The sequence below is a fragment of the Emys orbicularis genome, chromosome 5 (assembly GCF_028017835.1).
Source record: "Emys orbicularis isolate rEmyOrb1 chromosome 5, rEmyOrb1.hap1, whole genome shotgun sequence".
Taxonomy (NCBI): Eukaryota; Metazoa; Chordata; order Testudines; family Emydidae; genus Emys; species Emys orbicularis.
Window position 1 is genome coordinate 82,652,267 of NC_088687.1, and position 23,394 is coordinate 82,675,660.

General features: G+C 38.4%; 2 protein-coding genes across 2 annotated transcripts in view; one reads left to right on the forward strand and one right to left on the reverse strand.

The window, feature by feature from the left end:
* Positions 1–1,838: 1,838 nt before the first annotated feature.
* Positions 1,839–10,290, reverse strand: RWDD4 (RWD domain containing 4). The gene is made up of 6 exons (XM_065405081.1): positions 10,180–10,290; positions 9,013–9,093; positions 6,878–6,987; positions 6,629–6,773; positions 2,389–2,506; positions 1,839–1,923 (listed from the first exon to the last, which is right to left on the reverse strand). Exons 1-6 carry the CDS (start codon positions 10,201–10,203, stop codon positions 1,865–1,867), a joined length of 537 nt encoding a protein of 178 aa, XP_065261153.1. The 5' UTR covers positions 10,204–10,290; the 3' UTR covers positions 1,839–1,864.
* A 383-nt stretch (positions 10,291–10,673) lies between these two features.
* The window catches only part of TRAPPC11 (trafficking protein particle complex subunit 11), a 44,498-nt gene continuing 31,777 nt past the window's right edge, over positions 10,674–23,394 (forward strand). Inside the window, exons 1-10 of the mRNA XM_065404567.1 lie at positions 10,674–10,727; positions 11,828–12,051; positions 12,950–13,119; positions 13,571–13,641; positions 14,783–14,897; positions 16,294–16,393; positions 17,442–17,515; positions 18,983–19,079; positions 20,111–20,244; positions 21,121–21,268. Of these exons, the coding sequence (XP_065260639.1) occupies positions 11,848–12,051; positions 12,950–13,119; positions 13,571–13,641; positions 14,783–14,897; positions 16,294–16,393; positions 17,442–17,515; positions 18,983–19,079; positions 20,111–20,244; positions 21,121–21,268 (1,113 nt within the window). The 5' untranslated portion in view covers positions 10,674–10,727; positions 11,828–11,847. The remainder of the gene's footprint in view (positions 10,728–11,827; positions 12,052–12,949; positions 13,120–13,570; positions 13,642–14,782; positions 14,898–16,293; positions 16,394–17,441; positions 17,516–18,982; positions 19,080–20,110; positions 20,245–21,120; positions 21,269–23,394) is intronic.

Genomic DNA, 23,394 nt, shown 5'->3' on the forward strand with positions numbered 1-23,394 from the left:
TAAAGGGAGTTTATTTTAAATGAACTATGCTGTCAAGTGATTAATCACTTTTAATATTTTTATTCCATTGGAATGAGAACTTCAGGAAATGGTCACAATATCAGAGGATTCACTAACAGAATTTTACTATATTCTTACTACAGAGTAAAACAATATAAATTAACACTGCATATTTCACTATTCTTTTCAGCATTCGACAGAAACCAAATAGGCTTTCTAAAAGTTCAATATAAAAATGTCGCACTTATCTTCCCTTTAAGGCAAGTTTTTGTTTTGAAGAAAAATGTAATAACAGAATAATCTCTGGATAAACGTCTGTGCTCAGGTTTACTAGTTAGGAAATTGTCCTTTTATAAAATGTTCCACTCTGACAAGAGGAAAAGGCTATTAAGAGAAAGATGTTGACCCAAATTGCACTGTATTAAAAGGTGAAGTTTCCTTGTATCAAAGTCCATTATTCATCATCTTTAGAACCCGTTTTGCTTAACTATAAAAGACAAAGAAAAAATGTTCAGACATATTGCATTTATTAGGAACTATATTTCTATTTTGCACTACATACAGGCATATTAGGTTGATGAGTTTGTACTAACAACTGAATGCATCAAAAAGTTCAAATGACTCAAAACTTATCTTTTATAGCTTATACATTTGACTCATTGTCCTCTGAACTTAAGACTCTGCTTTCCCATATTTTTATGAACTATTTTACATCCAAAACATATTCTACAGTTAATCTTAGAACCAGTTTAAACTTCGTTAAAGACATTAGCTGAATTATTAATGTTTCCATTTAATAAGAAAAGGCTGATACCAGTCAACAAACGTTTTGGAAAGTCAAACAGATGCAGTTCTTAAAAGTATCCCACACATTTCTGCAACAATTGTCATGAGTGGATTTAGAGTTTAAAAACCTTGATAGTGCCCATTTGCTGCAGTTTCAACACTATGCTCGGAGGTATGCTGACAATAGGTTATACCAATGTTAAATCAAATATGTTTTGTTATAAAGTAGAACTTGTTAAAAATAGCAATGTTAATTTATATTCCAGCAGCAGAAGTAATGGGGTGGAAATGGCAAATGGAGGAACTAACAGACCAATATTGTCTGTTTCCTTGTACTCCCCATTCTGTCTGTATCCATCTGTCTCTTGTCTTATAGTTAGATTGTAAGCTCTTTGGGGCAGGGGCTATCTTTTTTTGTTCTGTTTGTACTTCCCCTAGCACAGTGGGATCCTGATCCTAGGTGCTACAGTAGTACAAATCAATAATTAATAAGTGGGACGAGGAAGAGTTCTTTGTGGGGAGACTAAGGCAGAGGGTGCAGGCGATGATGTGGGGCTGCTGCTTAGGAGAAACACAACTGAAGTGGCTCCTTGCTTCTACTTATCCAGGGCCCTATAAATCCTGGCTGCATCCCTATTAGTTGCCCATGTGAAGACAGCACATTCTGGAATTCACAGCTAAATTACATACTGAAAGTTCTCGCCTCAAAACTTCATTTGAAATGCTCAAAAGATACATTCCTCCTTTAAACTCAGGTTTTAAGACAGTTAATGCTTTCACATTGGATATATCTTGAGTTTCAGAAGAAATGTGTATTTTTAAAGCCTTGTAAGGGATTATCCTTAGGCTCTATAGAGAAATGGGTAACCACAGTCACTAATTCTTGCAGATTTTTTTAAAAACTATTTCTAAAACTTGAAAATACTTACATGCTGGATGTATACAGAAATTAATTCGAGACCACAGTCAAATCCAAATGTTGTTGGGAAGAAAAGCAAAAAGACAGATTAAATATAATTTATCATTACATCTGCAGAAAAACAAATGTTCTTATGCAATAATTTCACAGTTGTAACAGTCATGTTACCTTAATTACATCCACCCAGTTCCATCCTCGAGGAAGCTCCCCTTTGTGATCTATAGAAGAAGCAGTGTTTATTTTCAGCTCTCCGACAACAACAGCTAGACTCTAGCAAGATGTCATATCTTTAAAAGCTGAACTCTCATATTACTGATCTGGCCAACACAATATCCAACAAGCGAATGCCTGGAAAGCAAGGAACTCACAGTACTAACTTGAGGCAGGTGTAGTGTGCAACTCTGTGCAAACTTCCCCATTCAGGAATTGAGGTGAATAAGCAGACCTAACTGCCATATCACTGCTATGCCAGTCAGTTTCTGCTTCAGGCTGTTGTCACTGGTGAAAAATTGTTTGGTAGCTTTATGAGCAAAGCAAGTGAAGACTGGGATGAGACCCAATTCATTCTCACTCGTGACTCAAGGTGTATCTGAATCTGTCTTTGAAGGTACAAAACTATCCTGAACACACTGCACCATTTTCCTCAAGTCTGGAAAAGGAGGAGTAGACTATATTGCACAAACCTGTTTTGTCTGCTAGCTTTCGTTTCTGGGTTTTGGACAACTGCTCCTTTTTGTCTCTTTTCTTACTTGATGGGGCTATTTCATGAGTTCCAATTGAGATGTTATTGCCTACAGATGTCTGAGAAAAAAAAAAAAAGTATAATTTTAAATGTCTCTCCAACGGTGACTGAACTGGCAATTGATATCTAGGTATCACCCTGATGGGTAAACTACAAATAATGTTTGATTATGTCTGATTTCTTATTGAGACATCCCAAATGTTTTAAATTACATTAATACTGAAAGATGCTTGTGTTTTATCACACAACAACCATGATGACAGTTCTCCGCAGTTAGTTTAAAAGTAGTACTAATATTTCTAATGTGCTTGTGACTGGTTAGATCACAGAACTCCCCTTGAGAGCTGCCACCTGATGTGCCAAGACTACCGCTGCCCCTGCTTTCCCTGCCAGCTCGGGACCCCAGCACCCCATCTTGCTGAGCCAGACATGCCAGTCTGCTCCAACACAGACCCAGGGTCTGAATTACTTGCCCCAAACAGCTGCAGGCTTAACTGAAAGCAGCTTACAGAAATGTTCTTGTCTTTAACACTCAGATGCTCAACTCCCAGTGGGATCTAAAACCCAAATAAATTCATTTTACCCTATATAAAGCTTATACAAGGTAAACTCAAATTGTTCACCCTCTATAACACTGATAGAAAGATATGCACAGCTGTTTGCCCCCCCCCAGGTATTAATACATATTCTGGGCTAATTGATAAGTAAAAAGTGATTTTATTAAATACAGAAAGTAGGATTTAAGTGGTTCCAAGTAGTAACAGAACAAAGTGAATTACCAAGTAAAATAAAATAAAACATGCAAATCTAAACCTAATACAGAATACAACTGAATACAGGTAAAATCTCACCCTTAGAATCGTTTCAATAAGTTTCTTTTCTCAGACTGGACACCTTCCTAGTCTAGGCACAATCCTTTCTCCTGGTACAGCTCTTGTTCCAGCTCAGGTGGTAGCTAGGGGATTCCTCACGATGGCTGCCCCTTTGTTCTGTTCCACCCACTTATATATTTTTGCATAAGGTGGGAATCCTTTGTCCCTCTGGGTTCCTACCCCTCCTCACTGGAAAAGCACTAGGTTAAAGATGGATTCCAGTTTAGGTGACATGATTACATGTCACTGTAAGACCACAAGCCTTCATTCCTCCCAGCCTGAGACTCAGGAAGGCTTGCCTGCAAACAGGGCCATCCACAATCAATCGTCCTGGTTGATGGGAGCCATCAAGATTCCAAACCACCATTAATTGCCCACCCTTTGCATAATTACAATAGGCCCTCAGTTATATTTCATATTTCTAGTTTTAGATACAAGAGTGATACATTTATAGAAATAGGATGAACACACTCAGTAGATTGTAAGGTATCATTACAAAGCTTATAAGAGACCTTTTGCATGAACCATATTCGTTACATTATATTCACTCATTAACATATTTTTATAAAATCATATAGAGTGCAACGTCACAGTGCTTACAGTGGTAGCTTGAATAATTACTTCCATAACCCCTGCAATTGCATATGTCCTGACTACTGCTTAGTGGGGATAGAAGTGGTTCCCTATCAGTGTTGCCGGTACAACTAACCAGTTTAAAAGATCAGTGAAATGAGTTGGAACTGTGGATCGGACTCTCTACATGCTCATACAATTCTTTATTCACAGCACAAATATACAATGCCACAAGGGCTATTTATAATGCTGCTTGTACAGTAGAGCCAAAAGACAGTAGAGCCAAAATGGAAAGGCTGAGAGTCCACAGAAGGAACCTGTGTGATTCTAGCATTGAAAGACAGTATGATTGTACAATCGTTTCCAAGGAAGGTTTCAGTAATGTGTTTGAGACAAACACTGTCATTTTAAGCAGAGTTTAAATTCCAGTTTCAAAGTCAAACATGAACCAACTCTGCAAAAACTAACTTTTTCAATTAACTTGGTCAGTTTATTTTCAAACCAAGGGCAGGTCTACACTTAAAAAAACCTGCATCGGCACAGCTACACTGATGTAGCACTTTAATGAAGATGCTCTATGGTGACAGGAGAGAGCTCTTTCATCTGCATAGTTAATCCACCTTCCCGAGAGGTGATAGCTGTGTTGATGGGAGAAGCTCCTTCTCTGACACAGCACTGTCTACCCCGGAGGTTAGGTCGATATAACGGTCACTCGGAGTGTGGATTTTTCATACCCTTGAGTGACTTAGTAATACCAATGTAAGGCTTTGTCTACACTGGCACCCCGTTGAACGACAAAAGTTGTAACAACGAAAAGCACCGGTGTGGACAGCACTTCATCGGTGGGAGCTGCACTCCCGGCAATGAAGCTACCACCCCTCGTTGGAGGTGGTTTTATTTTGTTGGTGACTACACAACGCACCTTACTATGCTGCGGCTGCAGCGGCACAGCCCCGCCGTTGTAAGGTGAGCAGTGTAGACATAGCCTAAGGACTATGTCTACACTATCGGCTGGATCGATGGGAAGCGATCAATCCAGCAGGGGTTGATTTATCGTGTCTAGTATAGACACGATAAATCAACCGCCAATGGCTCTAGCATCAACTCCGGTACTCCACCTCAATGAGAAGCGCAAGGGGAATCGACGGGAAGACACAGCGGTAAGTAGATCTAAGTATGTCAACTTCAACATTATTCACGTAGCTGAAGTTGCTTAACTTAGCTCAATCCCCACCCCTGTAGTGTAGACGTTAGAGTTTGAACTCTGTTAAATTCAAGGCTCTTGGGATGCCTGAAAACAAAGGCCCTTTATTTGTTTTCAAAAGAGTACATTTACTGCTCATCAAGAAGGAAACAGACTGATAGTCATGGAGTGTGAACTCTTATTAACATACACAAACCCCTCAGGTACAGTACACCTCTAAGGTCAAAAGCACCATTTAGTTCTCATGCCCATTTGATCCTTGGCCTCTTTAGTAAGGTGGATAAAAGATCTGAATTACTTCCAGAAGGTGGTAGTTGTATTTCCAATATTGACACTTGTCCTATAGGAACCAGCATGAGACCACCAATTCACTATCTTCTGGCCACTACTAAAGTATGCGGATTTAAATCTAGTCATCTAGCAGCTAAGGTTCAATATCTTATAACCAACACCATTAGCCACTCGTCCCAGTCTCTAATCTTTCCTACCTACATTTAGCTTCTTGCTTTCCTAGGCTCTCTACAGGGAAAAACTACATCAACAGGGGCCCAAGCCTAGAGGCTTCTCTAATACAAAAGAGAATAACCGCGAGCATGGAAAATTTGAATAGGAGGCTGGATAATATGAAGGATAAAGCTTCAAATTTTCCTGGCTCAAGTGGAAGCTCAGGAGTTCTCATAGGTGTTCTCAGGAGTCAGAACACCTATGACAGGATAATTCTAACCTCGTTCTGAACAAAATTATAGATGAAGCAAATAAAAATTGGTGCATATGTGCTTTCTAGAAACAGACTTTTGTCAAGTTTCCCACTCCAGGTGAAATACTGCTTTAACAGATCAGGTTAGAAGTGAAGGTCTCCACTCAAGCCAGCTTGATGGAATCACTTTGAGCAGAGTTAATGTGCTTGGCATGTGCTTCATGTTCTAGACTACTGAGCCATATAAAGTAGAATCAAGAAGTGTCATCTAACAAAATGTAATATTTTTATTTCCATCAGCTAAATAATTTTTACATTGATTGTAATTGATTGGTTGCTTCTGCTATTCCTTCCCTCACTACTCTTGTCAAATATTTAATTGTTCAGACCACCCCGCCCACAAGCATAGCTCATCCATTCTAGAGACTTTCACACTGCACGTCAAAACCCAGATTATTAACTGTGTCTTGCACTAGTTCTGTAGTCACCATTGGATATCAGTTGGCTGTGTTAGATTAGGGAGTGTTTCTAATCACTGCTTCTCTCTCACTTCTCTTCCAGAAACTTTTTGGTAAGGTGGCTGAATACCAAATAAACATCCAGGTTACAACCACAGAGCAGTGCTACACTTCCTTTCATCTACTTTTTTCTAGTCACTATATTAGGGACATAGTATACTGGCTTGCACCTCACAGACATGCTCCAGAAGTTTTCTGTAGCAATGTGAGATGTTTAAATGTAGAGTAACTAAACATTCTATTCCTTTTGTTTGTTTTTTTTAATACAAGTTCATTTATAAAACGAAACTAGATCAAAATGCAGGTTATACACTTACCACAATATGAACAGGTTGATTTTCCATGAACAATTCTTTATTATCTTTGGCATATTCAAAAAGTGTGTATGTCATGGCAGTTCCAAGATTAACTTCAACTTCTTCCATTAATTTATCCAATATACTTTGTTTTATAGCTAAAGATCTAGAAGAGACCATAAAATCCAATTACAGGCCCAAAAGAATTCAAGAATATTGTAAGAGAGAGACCACATGTAAAACAAAAGAGGAAGTAACTGAAATACTTACATGGTGTTGTTGAAGAAAGCATTCATGGATATGTTTGGAGCGGTCTGTGGGTATGTTTCTGGCCATGAAATTTCTATTAGGAAGGCTTTGGGATCGCCATTTTCACCTATCTGAAAGGAGATGAAACACTTTAAAATGGGAAGCCTCAGTCTTATCAAACCTTAGAGACAAGGTGGGTGAGGTAATATCTTTTATTGCACCAACTTCTGTTGATGAGAGAGACAAGCTTTCAACTTACACAGAAGCTCTTCCTCTCAGAACTGAGAGAGCGCTTCTGTGTAGGTCAAAAGCATCTCTGCTGACAATAGCTCATCTTAATTAATTAGCCTCTTAGAGTTGGTAGGGGAACTCCCACCTTTTCATATTCTCTGTGTGTGGAGATTATTTCCTCACTATATGTTCCATTCTATGCATCCGATTAAGTGGGCTGTAGCCCACAAAAGCTTATGCTCAAATAAATTTTAGTCTCCAAGGTGCCACAACTACTCCTGTTCTTTTTGCGGATACAGACTAACATGGCTGCTACTCTGAAACCTGTCATTACTGATAGTCATTTTAAATTTAGATATACAATAGTATAACCTATACTCAAACTTTTTATAAAACTCAATAGATATGTTTAAAATTTCTATAAAAAGGCTTGTGCAAATTTAAACATTTTCTGTCAGTGTTTGCAATCCAAATATTCTAACATTCTACATGAGAACCAGAAAATGAAACTTGCTTTCTCTTCATTGTCTAATCTAAATACAAACCAAGCAGCATAATGCTGTGAAAAAAACATGTTTTAGCGACCTTTGATGTCATAAGTAATGGGTAAGATTAAGACTTATTAAATTGCAATAATTGTCTCTAGGGATGGGAGGCAATAAAGACCAACTAACAAGTCAGCTCATAAAAATTGTTCACCTAAGCCCATCATACCCAGGGAAAGCCTTGTCCACATGAAAAGCTTGCATCTAAAGGTGTCGTTATAAACAGATTTAATTAAACCTGCATAAATCCTTCTGTGGCCACTTATTTCAGTTTCTGTGGTGTATTCCTATCCATGCCCCCACAGGGGTTTTCACTGGCCTAACTATATTGATTTTAAAAGCATCAAGTAAAAGTGTGAAAATTTTCCTTGTGGACAAGGCCTATTCTTTGCAGGGCATGCTGCAAGGCTAACTCTCTGGCTTTGTTGGATCTATGTGGAAGGAGCAAGAGAAGGGACAGCAAAGATTATGTAAAGATGATTGTGAGCAGTAGGAACCTAATATACTCAATATATAGTTCATATTTACATTGACTCAAAGTTTCAAATGTCTTTATAGTAAGCTTTTCGGGAATAGCGTGTTGCATTTTGCCACTATTTGAGAAATCTTTGTCGTGTCTTCTTTTGGTCTTATTTTATAATTAACTGTAATCAATGTGCTGTGCAGTACACTAACTACATTCAGGAGAATGGCAGACTAATCCTTTCAACTCTATTCCACTGACTTTCTACCTAATGAAAAGTACATATTGCCAGATCTGATGCTGTCATATTATTCTTCCTTTTACAATAGATCGGTTTTCTTTGCCTTTCAGTAAAAATTCAGCAACATTATTGCATTCACTTGACACTTTCAGTTTTGAAAGTTACATGCTATTCAGATATTTTTTTTAAATATCATGATCTATTTTCAACATACCTTGTGTGTCTGTAGGTCCTAAACCTGCAAACACTTACAGACATACTTAACTTTACTCTGCTGAGAAAAGTCAGCAGTACTATTCATGTTAGCAAAATGAAGGAAATCTGTGTTTGCAGGACTGGAGCATAAGTTATTTACTTAGTCTCTCTGCATTAGTTCCCTACAACTTCAATTACAGTTGCTCATGTTTTTTCATGACAAGTTATACTTTACTTGTTTCTCTATGACTGTGATAATTGCTATTGTAATGTTTGCTTTTGTTCAAAAAGGTAACTTTCATTACATTTAAGTTTGTCATGGCAAGTTATTTTGAAATTATGTAAAAGGGCACTTAGTGCCTTTATTGCTAAATAGGTGAATATCCATCTGTTTCAAGAAAATGCTTTGTAATGGAAAATGTGCAGAATAACTTTAAATGAATGATATATTACATCTAATTAAAGCTTCATGTGGTCTTACCCTATACTGAAAGGAAACAGGACTAAGTTCTTTGAAACACTCATCTCCTTCATAAATAGAACGTAATGCTTCTAGCTCCATCTGAAAAGAACAGATGGAGAAAAAGGTTAGCAATTTCAAGCGGATACTGAACAGACATAAACAGATGAGTATCAGCATAATATACAGAAATCCACATTGTTTATTTTTTAAAATGAAAAACAGACTAATTAAATTTTAGGTAATAATTGGTCTAGATATCTTGTCTGATACATTCCAATAACCTAAACTAGGATTACAGAAGTGAGTTCAACAAACCTGGCATGCTACTCTGAATTCAATTTACTTTCTACAAACCCATTGCCCATCTTGGCACATTTTACTGAATGCTAGAAGACCACTTTTTAAAAAAAACAAAAACTTTATTCTTAACTTCCCCAAGAAAATACCAAACATCTGTTTCAAGAACATTTCCATCCTTCCTATATTACTTTTTACAAAACTACAAGAAAGGGATTTCATAAGTGAGTAGGGACCAGAATATCTATTAACCCGCAAGTACCTATCACAGAATGACTTTCTGCCTGGTATTTACAGTTAATAAAATCTAACATGCCGTTGGTTGAATTAATACAATCACATATGATGTGTACACTGTATATGATCCATGTATTAAAATATTTTAAAGAATTTACCAAGTAGAAAGATAAGTATATAGGACTATGCCACCTAAGAAACAATAGGATTGATGTAGCATTCAATTAAAAGTGAAAATCCTCTGCAGCTGACGGAGGTCTCTCAGAGAAGAGCAAGGGGAAAGCGCCTGCCCGAACTCTTTCGGTTCCTAGTACAGGACATCGCTGGCTGACTCTTTTCGGAGCTGGTTAGCTAAAACTTCGGGATTAGTCAGGCGTGGTTGCTGCTAACGTTACTGGTTTATTTTTGCATCACTTTCCAAGTTACGTTTATTTGGATATAAAAAAAATCCGTGATCCCGGGGGGGGGAGGAGCGGTCAGCGCCGCGAGTGGCCGAGCAGGGCGGGACGGAGACCTCGGCGCCCGGGATCACGGAGCGAGGTAGCCTCCGTCCCCTGGCCAGACAGGGCGGGCAGCAGCCCCAGAGACCCGCCGAGCGCGGTGCGGCTGAGCGGCAGCTGCCGCCGCGGGGAGGTGGGGTCGGTGTCTCACCTCCTGGTCCTCGTTCGCCGCCATAGCCCCGGGCCAGGAGCCCCCGCCTCAGCCCAGGGACTCTCACACAGCGCAGCAACCGGTACCCGAACCCACGCGAACACAGCGCGCATGCGCAGCCTACAGTCACCACAACCCCCAACTGGTTCCTCTAGCCACGCCAGGGCTGCTGTGTTGACTCCTATTTCGAGCTATGATTGGGCTCGTCTGCCATAGTATCACCAATCCCGCACGACAATTGGCTAAATCTTGTGGCCACGCCTCTTTTCTCTTTCTCTCATTGGTTCCTACGACGATTCTCGAGACCCAATGGTTGACTTTGTCGTTGAGCAGGCAACGCTGATTGGTGGAGTGGACTGTCACTCTTATCCCCTTGCTCTGGCTTCCGGAGGCGATTCTCCATCTCTGTTGCTGCTCAGTGGCAATTTGCGGGCGGCGCCGGTGGGTAGGGGCCCGCGGAGAGCTCACTTCCTGGAGGTGGTAGGACGGAGCTGCTGCTGGCCGCGCCGGCGGCTGTTTACTGTGTGGCTGCCGTGCGGCGGGGAAAGGTCCGCGGCCGGGTGCGGAAGGCGGGTTGCCGTGGGTCGGGCGCTGGCCGTGGGTCAGAGGCGGTGCAGGGCTGGCCGTGGCTGTGTGTGGGGGGGCGGGGGACTTGCTGTAGGGGCTGAGCCTGGCGGGTTAGCACTGGGTGACTCTCCTGCCGGGAGCTGCTCCTGGTCATCCTGCTCATCACTTGCTTTCTGCGCTTTTGGCACATAGTGTTAAAGAAACCCTTTGTCCCCCCCGCCCGCCTATGTCCGTTACTGGCAGGTTGGGCTATGTCTCTGGTCAAGCTGCACTGACAAAAACACACTTTTCCTTTAGTGAAAACAAATGACTCCTCAATGTAATTTTATAAATTAAACAACAATCCGCACTGTTGTTCCACCTCTGTTTTTCTCAGTGCACCATGTCTATAGACATCATGCTTTTCAGAGGAGGGACCATCTTTGTATAGTGTACTGCATCATACATGAGGTTGGTGCTAAAAATGACAATGCCACGGTGAGGAAGAACATGCTTGTTGCTATATACAATACCTGGCCGATGCAAACCTTATTTAAGCAGACTGCTTCTTATAGTGATAACAGATATAAGCCCTAGCCTGCAATTGACTCTGTCTGAGTAGAACCTGAGCTCTGCAAGCTCATAGGTTTGTTTATGCAGATCCAACTGCAGGATTGGGACCATCAGAGTTCTCAGGCCAGCCCCTAACCTGCCTCCTCAACTTCTTGTGGCCCTTTGGCTCACAACTTTGCTAATAGTGCCAGTGTCTGAGCAATATGAATAAAAACAGAAAAGTTTGATCTTGCCTGAGATGCAATGATTGCCCTCCCTCTCCCCCCCCCCCCCATTTTCTGGTTCTTCCCACCCTCCAAAAACATTATTGACTGATTCTTATCTGAGATTTTTTTTAAAAAAAATCCCTGCATCTTAAAATTGTTTGTGTTCCTTGCATTTTAAGTTGCATGAGCAGACTGTATTTAACTTGCGTCTTAAGTAAAAAGACTAGTTTAATGCATTTTTCTTAATGAGATATCTTTTGTATCTAATCAGAAATTGCATGTTTGAAAAGGGATTTGAGATATGGGGTATTTTTGTTTTTCAGGCATTCTGTAAAATTTCAAGATGAGCCCAACACAATGGGACTTCCCTGTGGAACTATGTTGTCGGCCTATGGCCTTTGTAACCCTCACTGGCTTGGATGTAGTATATAATGCTGTTCATCGGGCGGTTTGGGATGCCTTTTGTGCAAACAGGAGAGCTGACCGAGTACCAATTTCTTTCAAAGTTCTTCCTGGTGACCATGAGTATCCCAAATGCAGAACAAAGGTATATAGTCTGTGGGGTTTTCTTATAAAGACTTAAAATACATTTAACGTATTATGCAAACTATAAAATGATGTACTGTAAAGTGTTTGCTGTTTGTGATTATTCTGTGTAAATCTTCAGTCAGAATAAATTAGCTATTAGAAAGTTAATTGAAATCTGGAAACATTGCATGCTAAGGGAGCACTATCAGTCTTACATCAATAATTTGGACACTTTTCATTTCAAATATTCAATTTTTAGATGTTCTGGAAAATTTTTAAAGCAGCTGTTTGGGTGAGACAGAGTAAAATACAGTATGTGCGGTGTACCTGAATCTCTGCAGTGAAACTGAGACATATCAACTAGTGTGACACTTGATAAGCAACATAGTCCAGTGATTACTTATTACAGTGGAGAGTTGGAAATAAAGAAACCTGGATTCTATTCCCTAATTTTGCTTTTAATTGTGATTTAGGACAAGAAACTTGCATCTTTGTCAGTTTCCCTCTCTGTAAAATGGGGGTAATACTTACTTAACTCTATAAAGCATGTTCTGATCTTTGCATGACAGGTACTATGTAAGTTCAAAGTATTTTATATTTCCTGAAGTTGACTTTTCTTTAGTGTCAGAATCTCTCCTTCCGACACTCCTCCCCCCCCCCCATGTAAATCTATTTTTGATGATGTTTCAGTGGCATACATCTGGCTCTTGAGCCAACAATGGGGTGTGATGGTTTAAAAAAAAAAAATCCTACCACACCTTCTCCATTAGGAAGCAGACACTTGAGAGCAAGATTGATAGAGGAAAGATCAAGTCCTCAGGACTGATCATGGACACATGGAATTCCCCATGCACGTACCACAGCAAAAATAAACAGGGTTGGTAGCTTGTTTTAATAAGTTAAATTAATATTTTCAGAGAACATCCTATGAGTGGTACATTCCAAAAGGGATATTGAAGACTGGCTGGATGAATAAACATCTGAATCTGGTGCCAGCTCTTGTTGTGGTGTTCTATGAACTGGACTGGGATGAGCAACAGTGGAAAGAAAAACAGTCAGAATGTGCTACCAGAGTTGAAATTGTCAGGTACAGTTGTTTCAGTTGGGTTATAAGTATTAACTTGTATTTGTATTAAGTGTAGGTTGCAAAGTATTTGTACGTACCGTAAAGCAGTTTCATCTTATTTTTTGTTTTAAAAAATATAATTTTGTGTTGGGTTGATGGGGCTCTTTATAGATTAATTATTATTGAAATTTTGTTTTGAATATTAGATATATATTTAAGAGCATTTAAAGATGTCTTATTTTAGAATGTAAATTGGCAAAGTTGCTTGGGAGCCACCTTTACTTCCTGTTTTCTAAAATCAGTGAGATTAAGAATGCCGTTGTTACGATCGATTTGAGAAAAGGAGAGAGAATATGTATCTCGTGGATGGTGCATGTGCCTTTTATATGCAATTTTTTAATGACTTTAAAAGTAGACTGAAAGTCGTATAAACATGAAATATGAGCTTGTCATTGCAACTCTTCTATTTCAGACAAAGTTTGCAGGGAAGAAACACAAAAGTTGCTGTGGTTTTGATTCAAAAGAAAACACCCTTACCTCCAGGTACTAAAAGGCTAATCAAACTGCAGTGTATGCAAATATGAGGACCACATTTTCAAAGGGACTTTACCCTGGTCATCATTTGTGCACTTTGCATGCAGTTCTCATGCACGATTTGTGTGCACAAAAATTCACTTGCCACTACATACACATACACACTGGAAAATTTGCTCTGAAAAATTGGCCCTAAAATCCAGGTGCTTTTTCATTACCTTTTTTTAACCAATTTCAGTTCCTCAGAACTATGATTTTTTTTTTTTTTTTTTTTTTTATGTCCAGCTTCTGATACTGTGTATCAAGCCTATTGCAAATACGACTGTAACCTATCCTACAAAGCAGTTGTCACTTAATGCTTACCTGAGATCAATTAAAAATAAACTGTAATTACAGCTGATTTAAAAGCTGTACTGAAGCATTTGGTAACTGCATAAGCATTTTAGTGTAAGAATATTCAATTGTCATTATGAATATTTCCTTATTAAAATGTCAGATAGGAACAGACACAAGGCTTAAAGCTCTTCATTAAGCCCAGGCATTTTACCATTCTCAGTACTTATTTCTGCCCAATCAAACTGTTATGAGAGCCCCATTTTGAATGGGGGTGAGAGGTGTTTGTTATGAAGTGTACACAGTACATTTTTACCCCCCTTTCCAAACTTCGGCAAGGGATAAATTCGTCACTGTCTGACTGAATGTCAGTCATTCAGGAAAGAAATTTGAAGGGATTGCATCCTAAATCAATCTATCCCAAGCTGTAACTACATGAAATCATGGAAGAAGGAGCTTGTTTGTTTTTACTTGTTACATTTCTAAAAGTCACTGGTGCAGAGCTACAGAAGTGTGAGTTTTTTCTCTCAGTGGTTGTTTTTTTGGATTTTTTTAAATCACATGACTAGTACCATAAATTCATCTATAAAGTGCTTTGTGAGTACCCTGCTTGTTCCTCAGGGCTTCTGGGGGTTATTCAGCCACAATGATATTCTGCTAATCAAAGCCTCAGTGTTTCAGATGACCTGAGAGAGAGTCTATCTTTTTAGGTATATCACCTGTTCCATAGCTTGTGATAGTCAAGCTTTGAGAAGAGTGCAATTTGACACTGCTCTGCCAATTGATGCTTGTTTGCATGCTCTTTTGATTTCATTAGGGGAAGATGTTATTGCTTCAGAAAGAGCAGCAGCTTTATGTAATGCTTGTGACCTCTCTGGAAAATCCTTGTTTGTGCTGCCACACACTGATCATCTGGTTGGTTACATTATAAGGTAAGTGAATTGGTAAAAGTCTCTTCCTACAGTGCCTTTTTTCCAGTCTATTAAGGGACATATGATATGTAGATATCAACTCTCCTGTACATCAGCTGTAGAGCAATTGTAAACTTACATTACTCATATTTTATTCCTTCGTTGAAACACTCCACATCATGCTGAGTCCTGATTAATCCAATAAGTTTTTTTAACCTTTGTCCTTTTTCCATAAGGTCATGTTATGATTGGCACCTTCCCTCTAAGTAGGCCATAAAACCTGCTACTAAATAGACTTCTGGGAGATAGTGTCAGGAAACCCAAAGACTGCCTTTGGTTCACTCTTGGTCTTTTTACACACTTGTATAGTACGTCTAGCCCTATTGGTTAAGGGAGATTGAAGCTACTGCTAGGCAAGTGTTTGCTTTTTTTCCTTGTCTGCCTTCATTAGGTGTCTTCATTCTTTTTCTGTATATGCCAACTACAGTACAAGCTGTTTTATCTGGCATGTTGAGGGAACAGGGGATGCTGGTAAGTGAAAAATGCTGGTTAACTAATTTAGGTCGACCTACAACCACTGCAGTAAGTCAATTGGCTGTAGTTGGCCAGGAGCACTTGCACTGACTGAAGTGGGGCACTAACAGCTGTGCGGGGCTCACAGCAGGAGCCCCCAACCCACCCGGGATGACAGCCGGAGTTGTGAGCCCAGCCTGGGCTCAGTTTCACAGCAGGCAGAGTACCAGCACTGAAATTGACATTCTTGTCAGTTTCATGGCTTCAGCTGTGAGCCCCCTGCTTCTGCTCTGAGCCAGAAGCAGCCATGAAACTGACAAGAATGTTAGCCAACTGCTGATGTCAGTAACAGTGTCTAAACAGACACTGTGACGCCCTAACTACACCAACTTAAGTCTCTCGTGGAGGTAGAGTTATTATGTCGGTGTAACAGGCCACTTACTTCGTCAGCAACAGCATTCTAGTGTAGACACTGACATAATTAGGTTGACATAAACTGCCTTATGTTGACCTAACTCTTTAGTGTAAACCAAGCCTGAGTACCTTTCCCAATCTGAAGAGCTCTGTGTAGCTCAAAAGCAAGTCTCTCTCACCAACAGAAGTTGGTCCAATAAAAGATATTACCTCACCCACCTTGTCTCAAAAATATTCTAGGCAGATAATGTAGGTTAAAACAAATATTACAAGAACTTTTAATTTAGTGCTTTCCTAAATCGGTACCTGTATTGGTGCCAGTAACTTAAGTTTTTATGTTTTGGTTTTTTTTTTTTTTTTTTTGCCAGCTTACAGTGATTGTACAAGGAATAGTGTTAAAAATAGCCTAATTTAAAGTACTTTAGATCCTGTATATACTGAAAGAACTTCTTTATTTGCTTAAAAAGTGATGAGCAATTCTCTCTTACAGATTAGAGAATGCTTTTTATGAGCATGCACAGACCTACTACTATACAGAAATAAGAAGGGTAAAATCTCATAAAGAATTCTTGAATAAAACAACACATCAGGTAATGCTACTCCTTTTTAAATAAGATAATTCCAGAAATATAGATGACTTATAATATATCCTGTGTATCATATATAGGGTGTTTTTTTTTTTTTTTTTTTTTTTTTTTTTAAATACAAGAATGTTAAAACAAAACAAAATTATTTTCACACTTTTTTTTCTTTTTCACTTTTATCCTAGATATGGTCCTTTTTCTTACCTTACATCGACTAAAGTGAAATTCACCTTTTAAAGGTGAACTGCAAATAAAAAATGACAGTAGAATTAAATCCAGAGTTACATACTGAAAACTCCCACTTGTCAGACTTGTGGTAGTAGTGTTTTTCAGTATAGAAACAAGTTTTCAACTCACTTTTTGAAAATAAAATTTCTGTGCTGAAATTCTTTTGGTACCTTAAGTCAGCCTGAAGTATTCCAGAAAACAACACACCAAATTCCAAGTGTCTTGCTGCAATCTCTGATATTTGGGATATCATGGATCGATGTATTTTGGGATATCCTCTCTGAAACAGGAAGTGTCAAGCAGATTTTTAAAACTTTGCAAAAGGGGAGAAATTATAAGGAAGTTTTGTTTATCTGTGCAGTGCTCTAGCTCAGGCTGTAGAGGGCACTTACCACAGACTTCTGGGCTTAACTTGGTAATCATTTTGTTTCTTTTCAATTCACCAAATACTGGTTTTGACACACGAACTTGTGTTGCAACCACCAGCTATCCTCTATTTTGGAAAACAGGACAAGATTGCCTTCAGAGCCACGAGATGTGTCCTTAAGGTGTCTATTCAAGGTCACTGATGGACGGTACAAGGCTGTCCCCCTTTCTTTTGGGGTTGGAGCAATAAATTAGGTTTAGCAAAAGAGCTCTGTGTGTCGTGCTATTAAACAACTACTCATCATTGTTTTCTGTGATATCTATACACTTCCTTATATTCTGCATACTTCCAACTAAGTTATCTGTGATTTCTCTGAGTATTAAATATATTCCAATTTTGTAAATGTTTGTACTCCATTTAGATTATTGGTACCAATAAAATATTGGTTGTGTTTTGCAGCTTTTATTTGTGAGACATCAGTTCAAAATAGCATTTTTCAGTGAGCTGAAACAGGATACACAGAATGCTCTAAAGTAAGTAAACTTTCTTTTTTCTCAGTGACTTCTCTTACTATTTTGATAGTTTCAGGGTTAGTGAAATGTAAAATTTAAATTTATATTTGGGCAGTTGTAACAAATCAAGCAATCAATATTTTGAGCTCATTCTACAGTGTAATGAATTATGCGTTTGTTAGTCTGTTTTGTTCAGAATAAATATTGATACGAAGAATTTTCTTGAGTTTGTGTTCAACTTCTTCATACTTCAAATATATTTCTAAATTTACATTGATATAAAATAACTTTTAGAAGTACAAAGGTTAAGGTTCCAACTTCAACACTAACTGATGTGTTGTACATCCTGTATTTCTTACGGAGTACATTGACACCTAAATAGCAATGAATTAAACTCTACCTTTAAAACAAAGGGCATAGAAAATACTCTACACGCATACGCACGCACATGCTCCCTCCTTCCCCCACACAATTGCTCTTGGAGCCTTAACTGTTGCATTTCCTTAATGATGTGCAGCTGTGCAACCTTAATGTTGCCTTAAAATGATTTTTGCATCTAATTCCTTGTTTATTTGTTACTTTCTTTAATGAAAATTTGGAGAGGCATGTATTTGCCTATTCTTAATGTCAGCATTTAAATGGTCTCAATTGGGCTTTAAAGGTCACATTTCTATTCTGGTAAATGGAATATAGGAAAAGTAAACTCCCAACCTTTACTATCATTATTTGTCAGCATCTTTCTAATAAAAAAAAGATAATTGGTGGACTACTCATGTTTTAAAGTTGAGTGTGTGCTTAATTGCTTTTGTTGGATAGACTTCATAGTCAGTTGCATGCTTAGAGCTGACCCTCAGGTGGTATTACTTAGCGTATCTTGCTAAGGAAAAGCATTCCATGGATACTTTCTGCGAAGATTTCTGAATTTCACTTCTGGATATTTTTAGATGTATCTCTGAAACCAAACTCTGTAACTAAATCCAAACTTCACAATATTCTAATTTACTATTTTGTTGCTTAACAAAAAGATAGTCAGCTTCTGACTTCTGTGCTACATCTCTGAATATGTGCTACTATTTATCAAATCTGAAGATTTACTAGTATTTCAGAAATGTTTTTAACGTTCTTTTAGGAACGTGTAATCCTAGTGTTCTTTTGACTATTGCAGTTTGTGTTCAGTCTACCTGTTGGTAGAGATTAATGAAGCAAACAAGTACAGGGTTTGGGTTTGTTTTTTTTTTCTTTTCTTTTTAAATCACTCCTAAACTGCTGATTGGAAAAAGGCAGGAAAGTTTTGTCATGACCAATAAATAGAAATAGAAAGTTTGCTTGAGGGTGTTGTGAAAGCAGAGTCAGTTGTATGTGTTACTGTTATCAATGAGCTTTTCACCAGAAAAATTATTTTCATTGAATGCAGATTCTTTCTTTTTGAATAGTTTTTGTTTTGTTTTGGTATACCAACCCACCTAACTTGTAAACGTTCATATTTAGAAATTACAGAACTGCATATAATCTTGTACATGAATTGAGGGCGCATGAAACGAACATGTTGGAAATCAAGACCATGGCAGGATTTATAAACTACAAGGTAACAAATTTGTTGTAACCTTTAGCAAACCTGTACATTTTAAAATACGAAGGTAGCTGAAGGACTCAGAATCTGTAAAGATTTAATTTTAAAAATACCTCTCCTATATTATTGCTTTTAGAGCACTATCTAGCTCTAAAGTACTACCCGGCTGCAGTCCCCCTAAATTCCAGCTTGTGGAGGTTACTTCAAATTCCAAGGAGAAAATATCTCCTCCGTAGAAGTTGGGTTCAGGTGTTTAGTATTGTGTTTTGTTTTTTTAAAGGGCTAGAGCTTACATGGGGCTCAATCCCATGAAGAGTTTAGCACCTCCTCAATTCCCATTTGAAGTCAGTGGGAATGAACAGCATTTTACAGAAACAAGTTCATGTAGCCTATAGATTAATGACCCCCCCGTTTTAAAAGGTGGAGAAGGAATAGTAATCCTGAGGAAAGGATGGCTCTTCCTTTGGAAGAACAGATTTTAGAGGACCTTGGGTCAGCAAAGTGTCTTCCTACCTACCAATTTAAAAAAAAAACATTACTGGAGCTGGTCCTCAACCAGGCCCTTGAAAGGGATATCCAGCAGGTTTGGATTACTGCAGACTTCATAGCCTTTGTGGGGAAGATCACTGCCTCCAAGGGATATCTGGCGCTGTCCATCTCTCCTCTCCCAAATAGTCCAGCAGTTCCATGCTGGATCTGGGAGTGTGTGTGGTGTTCACTCTCTTCGGAGGTGAGTTTGATCTGTGCCTTTTGATTTTTTTTTTTTTTTTTTTTTTCTTCTGGAGAGGACTAATCATTCAGTTCTTGCCATAATTTATATGGAGGGCCATGTGGATATGTGGCACGGAACCCTGTTTGCTTCATATAAAACGCTATCAGGTGTTGTATCCGACCTTCATTTTTATATTGTTTTTACTTCTAAATTGTTAGGGATCTTACCATTTACCTACTACATTTCTAATGTTAGATTTACTTTTAGAAATTTGAACTTTGATTAGACCGTTGATAAAGATTTTAAAGTCTTCCTTTTATTTTGATTCCTGTAGATTTGTCGCCTCTGTTTTCAGCATAACACCCCATTGGATGCAATTGCTCAGTTCAGGAAGCACATTGACTTGTGCAAGAAAAAAATAGGCAGTGCAGAGTTGGCTTTTGAGCATGCTGCCTGGATGTCTAAACAGTATGTTTTTGCTAAGTAATACTTCCATTGTAGCTCATGAATAAGCATTTCACAAAGTTAATTGTTTTATGTCTAGAGAAGCAGTGAAATTCTGAATTTTTCCTTCATGAAAGAGTTGCAATAGATATTAAAAGGTATAATATACTTACACATTTATTAGTTTAATTGTCCTCTGTCAGTGTGCTTTGCATTCGTGACTGACAGTAATTCATAACTGGTGGGACTCAACATGTGGTACCTACTGTGAGATATAGAGTCTGATTCTACAGTTATTAGAAGCTTTGTCTAACTGACTTCAGTAGGAATTTAAAACTTCATAATGTATGCCAACCTCACAAAGATATCATAACATTATACTGTGTTTTAAACATACAGTAGACAGCAGGCCATAGCTGTAAAGATTGCTGTCCTCTGAGGGAGCGGGCGGGAGGGTTCTGCGTATTGGGATTGCCTCAAGTTAGTGGGGAGGAGTTAGGAGGCTTTCATTGTTATTGCCCAGTCTTTATTTGTTCTGCATGTAAAGGGAGGACTTCAGTCTCCAGGACTGTCAGTCAGCATCAGTCATGAGCACTGAATGCATATGGAAATTAAAACCCTACACATTTTACAAAACATAGTACAATTATTTCAAAATAGCTGGGCCCTGACCCTGGCAGTTTTGCTCCCACATGAATGCAGTTGTAGGAATGGGTCATTGAGGTTCAAAAACCTATGAAAGCCTTGGATGAACTGGACCTTTAATTTAATTTACAATGACACTTTAGTTCAAATCCATTGTGTATTGTATTTAACCATCGCCACATATATCACACAGTTAAAGCTTAATCTTACATTTTATAGTAAATATTCAGGTAAAAAATGTTGTTGTTTTTAAAGATTTCAGGCCTTTGGAGACTTGTTTGATGAGGCTATTAAACTAGGCTTGACAGCAATTCAGACTCAGAATCCAGGTTTCTATTACCAGCAGGCAGCATACTATGCACAGGAACGGAAGCAACTAGCCAACGTACTCTGTAACCATGACGTAAGTTGCAAACTGTTTGCCAATCAGAACTTTTTGTTCTAAATCTTTATTTATTAAAGATTCACTCTAGTATGGATGAAGCTAAATCCAACAATATGCCTTTATTAGCAACCTACGAACAGAAATACCTAGTACAGTATTTGGAAGAATTGACCATTAGTGAATAAATTAACTATCACTTTATCCCAAACGACCTCAACTGTAAAAACCAATTTTTAGTTATATAGCAGATTTTATGTAAAATATTTTCTAAATGTTTCTAAATTGTTCAGAGCTTATCTGGCAGAAAAAGTCTGAAAAAGGAGCCAATTTGTATTCCGCTATGAACACTTATGTATAATTATACCAAACTATACTTTCACACTGACGTGTCAATCATTTAAAATATGATGCTGAATTCCTACTGATGCTACTTACCTGTCACTGCTGGGCAATCTTGTTAGGAACCGGCTAAAAAAAAATAAAACTGCCTATAACTGTGCAGACTTTAAAAGGAAAAGTAATTAGTTTACACCAATTACAAGTTATGCTAAAAACAAACAAAAGTAAATAGGCTGTGGTGTTAGACTGAATTGAGAATGTAAGAATGGTCTGACCCAGTACAGCCAATGGTGCATCTAGCCCAGTATCCTGTCTTCTGACAGTGGCTAGTGGCAGATGCTTCAGAGGGAATGAACACAACAGGACAATTCCAGCCTATCGTCCAGTCCCAGCTTCTGGCAGTCAGAGGCTTAGGTACTCCCAGAGCATGTGATTGCATCCCTGACCATATTGGCTAATAGCCGTTGATGGACCTATTCTCCATGAACTTATCTAATTCTTTTTTGAACCCATTTATACTTTTCGTCTTCATAACATCCCCGACAATGCGTTCCACAGGTTGACCGTGTATTGTGTGAAGAAGTACTTCTTTATGTTTGTTTTAAACCTGCTGCCTATTAATGTCATTGAGTGACCCCTCATTCTTGTATTATGAGAAGGGGTAAATAGCACTTCCTTATTCACTTTCTCCACACCATTCATTGTTTTATGGTGTCATCTCTCTCCCTTAATCATCTGTTTTCTAAATTAAACAGTTCCGGTCATTTTAATCTCTCCTCATATAAAAGGTGTTCCATACCAGTCATCATTTTTGGTTGCCATTCTCTGTACCTTTTCCAATTCTAATATATCTTTTTTGAGATGGGGTGAGATGGCATGCAGCATTCAAGGTGTGGGTGTGCCATGGATTTATATAGTGGAATTATTATATTTTCTGTCTTATTATCTATCCCTTTTCTAATGGTTCCTAACAATCTGTTAGCTATTTTGACTGCCACTACACATTGAGCAGATGTTTTCAGAGTACTATCCACAATGACTCCACGATATCTCTTGAGTGGTAACAGCTAATTTAGACCCCATTCATTTATATTTATATTTATATTTATATTTATATTGAGAGAGAGAGAGAGCGCGCTGGGATTATGTTTTTCAATGTGCATTTCTTTGCGTAGACCAACATTGAATTTTATCTGTCATTTCGTTGCCCAGCCACCCAGTTTTGTGAGATCCCTTTGTAACTCTTCACAGTCAGCTTTGGACTTAACTATCTTGAGTAATTTTGTATCGTATCATCTGCCATCTTTGCCCCTCACTGTTCACCCCTTTTTCCAGATCATTTATGAATATATTGAACAACACTGGTTCCAGTACAGATCCTTGCAAGACCCTATTATTTACTTCTCTCCATTGTGAAAAATGACCATTTATTCCTACCCTTTGTTTCCTACCTTTTAACCAGTTACTGATCCATAAGAGGACCTTCCCTTTTATCCCATGACTGCTTAATTTGCTTAAGATTCTTTGATGAGGAACCTTGTCAAAGACTTTCTGAAAGTATAGTACACTATATCAGCTGGATCACCTTTGTCCACCTGCTTGATGACACCCTCAGAGAATTCTAATAGATTGGTGAGGCATAATTTCCCTTTACAAAAGCAGTGTTGACTCTTCCCCAGTGTATTGTGTTCATCTGTGTTTGGTAATTCTGTTCTTTACTATGGTTTCAACCAGTTTGCGTGTTACTGAAATTAGGCTTACTGGCCTGTAATTGTCAAGAGTGCCTCTGGAGCCTTTTTTAAAAA